This window comes from Colossoma macropomum, unplaced genomic scaffold (assembly GCF_904425465.1).
Source record: "Colossoma macropomum unplaced genomic scaffold, Colossoma_macropomum, whole genome shotgun sequence".
In the NCBI taxonomy this organism is placed as follows: domain Eukaryota; kingdom Metazoa; phylum Chordata; class Actinopteri; order Characiformes; family Serrasalmidae; genus Colossoma; species Colossoma macropomum.
The window spans coordinates 14,963,608-14,974,109 of NW_023494806.1; the positions used below are offsets into that span (position 1 = coordinate 14,963,608).

Sequence of the window (10,502 nt, forward strand, 5' to 3'; positions counted from 1 at the left end):
GGTTTTGAACAGATGAAGGTAACAGAAGAGGACTTGTGGATCCGGACCTATGGAAGACTTTTCCAGAAACTCTGTTCTTCCAGTGCAGAAATCCCTATTGGCCTATATCGTACAGAATCCCACATGTTCTCATCATCAGAGGTAAAGCACCATGGCCTTCATTATTCTGTCTGTTATGATTAGGACTTGCTTTTTACTTGCTTGGCTGATAAGACTCAGTAGTTTAGAGCTGCTTTGCCCAAAATGCTCTTTAGTTGTCTCATCGCATTCGTGCTGCTTTATTTGTGGTCTAATGCTATCTACTTCCAGTCCTTTCCCATTTTAATCTTCATGCGGTCTCATGTTTTGTCCATTTTGTTCATCTCAGTTCAAGGAAGTTTGCAGACAGGTAAGAAAACCATTTTCACCAATAAAAAACTTCTCAGCTCCATTCCCACACTTGTGCTCGTAGGCTGCCTGTGCTTTTCTCATTAATGCTGCAATCAGAAACTACTGAAACCAAGTTCATGTGCTGGAACAACAAAGACAGATAGCAAAGAATAACAGTGATACCACAAGACCAACTAGAATAATATCAGTATTGTACTAATGTAGTACTTACAGTACTTGTCCTAGACTCTTTTTTAAGCCCTTAAACATAAAGGGCCTGTATATGAGCCATACTTCGGTCACTCACTCACATGACTACATAACTTACATAGTAGTTTACCACTAGTTTTTTTTTAACAATTTGTAGTAGTCACTGAATAATAAGTCTTAAAATTAATCACCAGAATAATAAGCCTCATTTTAAGAGGTGATATCCTCAGACATTGTCCTGGCGCAGACTCTGTTCTAGGAACTTTATAGCTATAATTTCCAACCATTTAATAGCAGTGCTGGTTTGCACTATTCTTACTTCTCCACCAGACTAAACATCACTTAATTAACCACTGAACCTTGTTACCATGGTGACAGTCTCAGGTGTCCGTCAACGTGGAGGACTGTGAGGAGGCGCGGGACCGGCGAGAATCCTGGAAAGAGAAAACCGCCCACAGGAACTCGACAGGCAGCGATCAGTCAGAGCATCCACTCTTGCGGAAAAAGAGCATGCAGTGGGCGCGGCGGCTGAGCCGGAAAAACACGAAGCCCCCTAGCCGCGCCGAACGCATCAATCAGCAGCGCCTCAACCTTTATAGGCGCTCTGAGAGGCAGGAGCTGTCCGAGCTGGTGAAGAACCGCATGAAGCATCTGGGTTTGCCCACCATTGGTTACGGTGAGTCAGAAGTATGTTGCATTTGCCATCTGCATGCTCAAATGTGGGGAAAATAACAGTTCGACAGTTTCTGACTGGCCATCTCATATTTGCGTTCAGGAAATACCATCACCATGCCCAGGAGATTTTAGGCCTGTATCTTTGTCAGTTTCTGAGATATAGAGTCTTTAAAAGTGGCTGTGGCCTCAGTTTTTGCCTTAAAATGAGCTCTTTGGAAAAAGATGCAACATAAATAGCTAAAAATGAATAACGTACCAAAGTTTGCACCTTTACAAATTGCAAATCTGAGGATAACGACTTATTAGGTACACTTACTCTGTATCTGTGTCCAAGGCTGCCAGTTGTAATCCCTATCTACTTAATACGTTTTGGTACCACTGACCTCAGAGGCTAATGCAGAGGTAGTGCCGCATCTCCAAAAGTGATAGGGCCAAAAGTATTGTTTAAAAACTGCTTGGCTAAAGTGTGCCAGTGGAACAGCAGCAAGAGAGAGAGCTGACCTTTTCATTCTCTGACTGATAAAAGACACTGTTTATAGTGCCCACTAACTCAAACTTACTTCCAGAGCTACACACAGCTTTATGGGACTATAGCATAGATCATAGAATATCACAAAAAACTGTTTCATGAACAATTATGACTCAGAGTGGTTCATTAGGCTTCACTCAGATAGAGAACTTTGCTATTTAGAGTCTGTGAAGGACATCAAATCCTGAGAAAGGTAGCAATAAGAGTGTGGTAATATAAATTGTGAACAAGTGCAACAATTTGTGCTTTGCAGTTAAAACAATAAATAAATTACTGGATTCATGAGGTGAAACATGAAAATATGCAGGTTTTACTTTTTTGGAAGTGCCTCACCCCCCAGTTGGTTTGTTCAGCACCACACAGTTTCGTTGTGCTTGTGTTAGTGGACGTTTTTCTTATTCCCAAATAAAATCAGCCTAAACACAATCAAAAAAGTGGTGGGACATCGGCCCCCATTGTCTCAGCACCACGAGTTAGTGGACTGATATATCGGACTCTTATATCTCGTGCAAGTGTTATGAATGTTTTTTGGCCTCTTTCATGAGTGACCTGGTTTTCAACAGTGACTTTTTTAGGGGGTATGTAAGATGCAGGATTTAACTAGATGTCTATTTTATATAGATTTATATTCATTTGTAAAGATTGTTGCCAATTACCATAAGTCAACTAAGTATAATCACAGTGCAAAAATAATGTGAGTTACAATTTACAATTGACTGTAAATGTCAGCAGTTTTAGAGCCTATAGAAGAGGTTTACCTCACACTGATATGTCCCTTCACTAGTCCTCCTCCATACCTTTATCCATTATGCCACTTCTGAAGAAAAGGAAGGCTACATCTGAGCGGCTTGAGGAAATAATCTAACATATCCTAGTATGGGTTGCTCACCGAGAATCTTATTAACTTAAAAATAATCAAAATTAAAAATTATATAGTATATATATGACAGTCTGAAAGAATTACTGTGAATGGCATTACTTTTCCCCTTATTCTCACTGTCCTATTCCTGGCTGTTCTTCAGTCTTCTCTGCATCTAAAGCTTTGTTTTCTTTTTTTATTTTCTCTTTACAGCAATATTTAGTTTCAGTAATCTCGTGCATTCAGTTCGCATAAAGCAGAAGCCTTTTACAGCTAAATGATGAGAATACACTGTTGTATTTTAAAGAAAAAGCCCAGAATCCCTGCAACACAAATGTTGTGAGAGTTTAATATTGTCAGAAAATTTCAGATAAGTATTCTAAAAAGATATCTGTGGTTTAATTTTCTTGATTTCTTGTGCATGATCAATTATCTGCTGCTTGCCTGGCCTTGCTTGACACCTTGCTTCTTTTTTCTTTTTTCTCTTTCTACTTTGCTTCCTTCCTCCCTGTGCTGTAGAGGACGTAGCTAATTTAACTGCAAGTGATGTGATGAACCGAGTAAATCTAGGATATTTGCAAGGTAATGCCACAAAACGTCACCGTATCTGTTGACTTGTAACCCCGTTCCATTACAGCAATTAGTTAATTTAATTAATTGTGTAGTGAAGTGCTTTATTTCCATTAAATGCTTTCCATTGTTGAACAAAAGAGATCTTAATGAATGTGTATATGTTAAAGGCACACTCCACCATGTTTCAATATAAGGTTTAATATTTCTCATATGATAAAAATGTTGGCTGAATGTAGTTGGTGTGAGGAAAAAGTGCTAGTTTTTATTAAAAAGATGTTAAGACCAAACTACTGATGGGGGCACTTGTATCTATTCCAGGGTTTTGTTCTCCTAATTTTTTTCATTGATCTTAATGACACATGGATCACGATCACAGTAAAATGTTTTTTTGGACTTGTTGAGCTTAGTATAATTGGCCATTATGAACATGATATTGAAAAATGGTGGAACAGGTCTTTAAGTATGTTGCCTTAAGTATTCATGACAAATACAGACAGCATACCAAAACAAACAGACCTTAATATCTCATATATTATGTAGCGGTGGGCAGTATGAATTATTAATCTATCATTATGATAAATGACATCACAGCACAGTATGCTTTTCTCAGCAGGTCATGGATATCGACAGTACTTAAAGAACCCATACCAACTGCATGCTTTATTACAAAGAGTGGATAATTAGTCCTGACTAGTGTGAAATGTTCAAAATAATTAAATTCAGTTTTGAAGTATTTTTTTAATGTAGCACTATTGGATATTTTGTCTCTTTCAACTTATCAGATCTCAAAAAAACACAGGCTGTGATCGAAATGGATCCCTATTTGCATTGTAGGGCACTATTGAGTATGCTGACCTTCCAGAGTGATTTTGAGAGCACTACAGTCTCCCACAATGTACTTGTAATTCCTAGTGAACACCGCAGAACCCTACATCAGCTGAATATATACAAATGTGCATCGCAAGTCTCTAGTTACTAAGGCAGAAGCATGTTAGCTAACATTAACGGTGGATCCTTAGCCATTGAAAAGGAAACTACAGTCTCTCAACTCTCTGGTGAAACACTTCAAAAAACAACAGCTCTGTACACATAATGTAGTCACTGACCAAGAATTAAAGGAACAAAATGTAATACATCAGCTGTACAAAATCATAAAATGACCATGATATGTTATCAGAGATTAAGGAAACATACTAAGTTGAAATATTGGCTTTTCCGACAACAGTGCTAAAGCTAGTATGTTCTCTTTTGAAATTTCCATTCTGGAGCGGAAAGTGAGCCCATCCACTGCCCATTTCCCAGTACCTTTTTTGAAATGCCAGATATGAAACAAATTGGCAGCGGGCATCATCCCTGGAAGCAAGCAAAAAAACTGGATCCCAACCTAGAAAGCCTCTGCGTCCTTCTAAAAAGCTCCATGACCAGAGACATAATAAAACATAAGTAAATATTGGTGCATTTAAAAGATGGAGACAGCTCAGAGCTCAGAAGCACTTTAAGACAGATGCCAAATTGGCTAATTATTTCCTGAACAGGTAAGCACTGAGCTTCTGTTAGGGTTGGCTCACCATAACTAATTTATCACGGCTAGTAGAGGGAAAATTTCAACATTCGAGTACTCACATTCATACTCTATGGTCCATGTGCAGCTGGGTTATCAAGGCAGGTGAGGCTGAACGTTGGCTTCCTGTTCGCCAGCTTCTTGCTCAGACTTTCCCGGTCCTCCTTAAATGGTGCAGCAGTTACTGAGGCGCCAGAATGTCATCACTTGATATTGTCAAAGTTTAATGTTGTCAAAGTTTAACATTGCGCTCAGGTTCAGTGTCCTCAACCTGGCAACTCATGTGAGCTTCGAGCCTGGGGAGGAGGGGGCAGAGCAGACAACTCTCTCCAATATTTTGAATTCGAACTGCATTACCTATTTATTCCACTTGCCTTAACAAAACAAAGACTCACATGAAAACTGGCAAAAATAAAACCAGAACCAACATAAAATAACAACCCAGCAGATTTGAGGATAACGAGGGGGCAGAGCTGGAATTTTCCAAAGTGATCAAGGAGGGGGGGTCTCGTGATTTTCAGCCACAGTGTCATAAGGTCTACCCATTTGTTTTGAGTTAATTTAAAAAAAAAAAGGCACCTCAGTTCGTGTCAGATCCCAACATTTACCTAAAAGCACCATCTCAAAGATGAAAAACGACACATCACCACTAATGAAAGACTAAGGATCCATTTCTGTCACAGCCTAAATATGCATATCATGTATTATGAAAATATCTTGATGTATTGTAATATTACAATATTTTTGCTGTATCGCCCACCCCTAATATTAGGTGTAAAGAAAGATGTGAGGAAGGAATAGACTGTTTATGTACTATTCCTATCAGTGATTTTCTTTAAGTCAGGGGTCCAATCTTATCCGCAAAGTGCCAGTGGGCTGCAGGTTTTCATTCCAACAAAGCAGGAGTTCACATGATCAGTCATTTGAAGATTGATACAGGCAGAATCAGGTGATTGTTCAGAATGAAAACTTGCAGCCACACCAGCGCCTTTGCGGATAAGATTGGACACCCCTGCTAAGATAACATCACTTAAGCTCGAGGAACCTTAGTAATAGTCTTCATGAACAGATGTGGTTTGTTTACGTATGCTGCTGAATGCTAGTTCTTGAGTACTTCTACAATTAGTCAACACATTTACTTTTCACAGTATAAAAGACAGGTCTATGTATTTCTCCTTTGCTTGCCAAAGAACTCAACCATCGCACTGTGTGTAAATATTTCTTACAACACACAAATGAACATATTCCAAAACCAGAAATCATTTTTCCCCCTTTTTTCAAAAGCACATTAGTTGCACTGAGTTGCGAGTCAGCCAGATGACTGCTCACAATCCATAATGATTTTGCCCATATTGCCCCCTTAAAACTAGTGATGTAGTTGTCTTTTTCTCCTCTGTATGGTACTACCTGAAGAGGGTACCTACATGACAGAGGGTACAACAGGTACACACCTAGTTATAGGCACCTGATGATGATGATGATGATGATGATGATGATATGTTGAAGGGCTTTGGTTCCAGGATGTTTTGGACAGAGTGGAGTAGAAAGCATTCTGCGTGTGCTGGGAAGGTTATGCCTGATTAACCTAGTTTTAGTTACACAAGCTCTCACTTTCAAGTCTGCTTTGATCTAATTTTAAACTCGCTTCAGACGATATTTCAGAGAGACTACTGGGACACTTGTTACACAGCTTTTTATATAGAGTGAGGAGAAACAAGTATTCAGACCCTTGTTTTTGTTATTTAATATACTTCTAGTGCATATATTCACCTCAGATTTACACACATAGTGTCTTTTGATGTGGACGTGGACAAAAAAGCATGTATTACACCTGGTGTCATGTTGCCACTGGTTGGGAAAATTTCAAACAACAAGTAGCAGTCATGGTAAATATTAAGCTAATGGAGCTTCCTGAAGTTCTCAGGGACAACATTATTAAACACTACTTGAATAGTAAAAGTAACAGAGCCATAGCAGACATTAAGCATCCTGGTAGTATAATTGGTTCTATAATCTTTAAATGGAACATTTTGGAACCATGACTACTTGCCCCTGTACACAAAGGTTCCCACTCAAATCTCCTCTGTTTAAAATTTGCACACAAGCATTTAGACAATTCATAAATGTTTTAGAACAACATACTGTGTTAAAACCAAATAAATACAGAACTCTTTGGAAGTAATTCAGCTTGTCATGTCTAGAGAAAGAAGGGTTGGGCATATGAGTCATACCTGCAGTGAAGTATGGAGGTGGGAGCATCATGATCGGGGTATTACAAGTCATCGAAGGAAACATGAACTGAGTGATGTACTGGGAGACAGTAAATAAGGATTTAATCTCATCCAGAAACTGAATCTGAGGAAAAGATGAACATTTCAACAAGACTCTAAACATACAGCCAAAATAACTCAAGACTTTTTTGACAGGTGAAGGTGCTTACATGGCTTAGCCAACCTCTTTGAAAATTTATGAAGGATTTTGAAATTGCTAGGCCATTAGAGGGACCCTCGTAACTTTGGGGAATTGAAAATAGTTTCCCAGGGGGAGTGGGCCTTCTTATCATAGATGTCTCAAAGCAGTAATTGCCAACAATGGCCTTGCAACACTGTACTATTTTTAGAACCATTCATTTTGTTTTTAAATATATCTTTATGCGTATTATGAATACCTACTTATTTGTTTCTGGATTATTCTACTGAATTTGTTCAAAGTCAGAGTTCAAAACACATTTGAGACATTTAACTGACTTAGACTTCAGACTAAAATCCTCTTGCTTTAAATTATCCTATACCTTAATTATGTTCAATCATTTGTTAAGACAAATTCCATTTTGTCAGAAACAAATAACACTAATTACACTGCTGAAACTTTACCAAATGTTTCGGTAGTGATTGTGTTGGTAGTGACAATTTTAGCTAATTTTGAGCAGAACTCAAAAACTAACCAGTGCATGATTAGCAGACACAGCTTTGAACAGTTGAATAAACATAAATTAATATCATATTTTTCATTAAAACACAAAAAAAGTTTACATAATTGCAGAAAATGTAGGCAGCTCTTATTGTTACTCACTGATTTTCAGACTTTGGGACACACTCCAAAACAGTGGGATCTAACTGCTCACCATGTGGCCATGAGGGACAGCGATGCAGCCTCACTTCCTGCTCTAAAATGCAGGGATGTGGCTAAAATAAGGCTCTGCCTATGGACTAACTCTGTGAAACTCTGTGTTTCAGTAGTGATATAAAAACATGGGTGAATGAAGAAATAAAAAAAAACAGCAAAAAGACCGCCCCTCCCCCACCTTGTCTATATTTAGCTTATTACTGTCTCAGTTAATGCTCTGGATCATGCATTTGGATGGATCATAACATAACCCTTGTCAATATCTAAGTCTGGATACTGTTTTTGAACAGGTTTTTTACTGTGAGACCGCAGTTTGAAATAATTTGGTACAATCGTCCTTGTAAGTCTAAAGTCAAAATGCATTATGTGTGTAAATTTGAAGTGGATATATGAGCTGGAAATATTTTAAATAACAAAAGAAAAGTGTCTCATTACTTGTTTTCCCTTTACAGTAAATACTTCTTTTTTTTCCCACACTACTAATGTATTTTGCTTCACTCTGATTGGTCGAGCCTTGGCTTGGTGGGTCTGACAGATGCTCTGAGCATGCCTCTATCTGTGTGTCAGTCTTCATGTATGTCGACTTAGAGGCTGCGTATGTTGGCATGGCAACCTGGCGACGTGCGTGAGATGGTCTCTTGGAATGCCAGTGATGCAAAGGGCAGGTGTATAGATGGATGAATGGGTGGATGGATGAGTGGATGGATAGGTGGATGGGAGGCCACGGACACCGTCTGCATGCTTGGGCGCATGGGAAGCGCTTGCAGCTGCATGGGCGTCCGTAAATGCAGCCGTGTGCGGTCAGTAACGGTCAGCCCTTTTCTCTCTTTCACCCGGCCCGACCTTATAAGTGGCTCAAACAGGTGGGTTTGGACGAGCAGAGGCACTTTGTCCCCAAGCTTGAGCCCCCCATCCCCTCTCCCCAGCATCACACTGCTCAGTCACTCACACACAGGTAAAACACACAGCGCTGGCCCTGAAACCCAGTCGACCAAAGCAGTACGAGTCTCTGAGCTGGTTTTCCAGACACAGAATAACCTTAGTGCTGGACTAAACTGACCTATCTGTGCTCTGCCCACAAATGCGTTATTTCATTGCTACTGTTTTTTACAGAGATTTACAGAATGTAGACAAAAAATCCCATTCAACCTAATAAGAAACTGTAGCATCCAGCTTGATTATTGTGAAATGACCTATGTTTAGTGGGCGTATTTTAGGCCTGTCATGATTATGAATTGTTAGCCCATGATTAATTGCTATGTTAACAATTGCCATTAACAGTTATTTGGCTTTTTGTTAACTGTATGCAACTAGTAAAGTATAAGCCTAAAGTGGCCACATTGGCTGATTATCTATCTTGCTTCTTAGCTGTTGCTGCTTAGCTTATTTAGTAGCCCCCAACTGGACAGACACAGCTTGAGCTTAAATAAACAAACATTACTCACCCTCTAAAAGTGTTTTAGCACTATTTGGAAGTTAGAATTTGTGTTGTTCATTAAAAGCATTTTCAGCTTTCTTTTATTCTTTTATTTACATGTATTTGCCTCAATCCAACTGATGAAAACCCAATTCTCATTATTTATGATGTAAACATATGATTCTGAAAGCTAACAACTTAGTAATTGCAGTCAGCTTGATTAATCAGCTCAAATAACTGCAATCAGGTGATTATGTAATAATACATTGTGTTATTTGTTTCAGATATTTATTTTTCTTGTATATTTGAAAAGTTACACTGTTGATCATATATTTTTTGTGAGTTGTGTATTCAGGTTTTTAGCTTGGGGGCAAATCCACCATTGTCTCTTCCAACCTGCCTACTTTTGATTAGCGTCACTGTGGTCCAGCTTAGGCTGAATGGCATTTTTATAAATGTTCTGTTAAAACTTCTTCAAACTGGTAACAGTTGCCACAAAGAACACATTTGTGGGTGGAGCATGGATAGATTCATTGAACTGGGATTCTCAAATGAAAAACCCCATTTGTAGTCCAGGACTAGACTTAATCTCTATCCAGAAAACCAACCTGAGTGCAGACTCTCAGGAAAAACATATTCCTTTTTCCATTTATTCAGCATTTTGTTAGATTCTAGTCTCTTTTCAGAACTTTCAAATCACGTAGTACACAGCAATTAGTTTGTCACTTATTTGAAGTTTGACTGATTAAGTGTGGCAGAGAAAAGTGTTAAAGATACAGATAATTTCCCAGTTTTATAGTGCTCAATAATTAGTGTATTGCAGAAACCTACTGAGGGGACATTAACAGAGCTTCTTTTCTTTCTTTTGCAGATGAAATGAATGATCATCAGAACACACTGTCCTACGTGCTGATCAACCCTCCTCCAGACACTATTCTTGAGCTCAATGATATTGTGTAAGCCTCAGCCAAAAGATATTGCTTTTTGATAATTACTCAACCTAACAACTATTCTATCCTAAATTATTAACTGTTATCAAGAAACTGGGGCACAGTTAGCCACCCTAGACGCTTGCAGTATTATAGCACTGAAGGTTTTGTTTTCCATGCTCTAAAGGACTCATTTGAAAGAACAGTTTGTTTTCCTTACATTTACACCTAATTTAGTCCATCAGCCAAAACAT

At 38.7% G+C, this 10,502-nt stretch overlaps 1 protein-coding gene across 2 annotated transcripts in view; it reads left to right on the forward strand.

Annotated features, from left to right (window-relative positions):
- Positions 1 to 10,502, forward strand: part of si:dkey-21e5.1 (potassium channel subfamily T member 1) — a 127,561-nt gene that overhangs the window by 113,585 nt on the left and 3,474 nt on the right. Inside the window, exons 29-35 of one of the 2 annotated variants that reach the window (XM_036598843.1) lie at positions 13 to 141; positions 368 to 388; positions 958 to 1,255; positions 3,162 to 3,224; positions 6,190 to 6,219; positions 8,754 to 8,765; positions 10,191 to 10,275. In XM_036598843.1, the coding sequence (XP_036454736.1) occupies positions 13 to 141; positions 368 to 388; positions 958 to 1,255; positions 3,162 to 3,224; positions 6,190 to 6,219; positions 8,754 to 8,765; positions 10,191 to 10,275 (638 nt within the window). The remainder of the gene's footprint in view (positions 1 to 12; positions 142 to 367; positions 389 to 957; positions 1,256 to 3,161; positions 3,225 to 6,189; positions 6,220 to 8,753; positions 8,766 to 10,190; positions 10,276 to 10,502) is intronic. The other variant, XM_036598845.1, reaches the window with a different exon arrangement.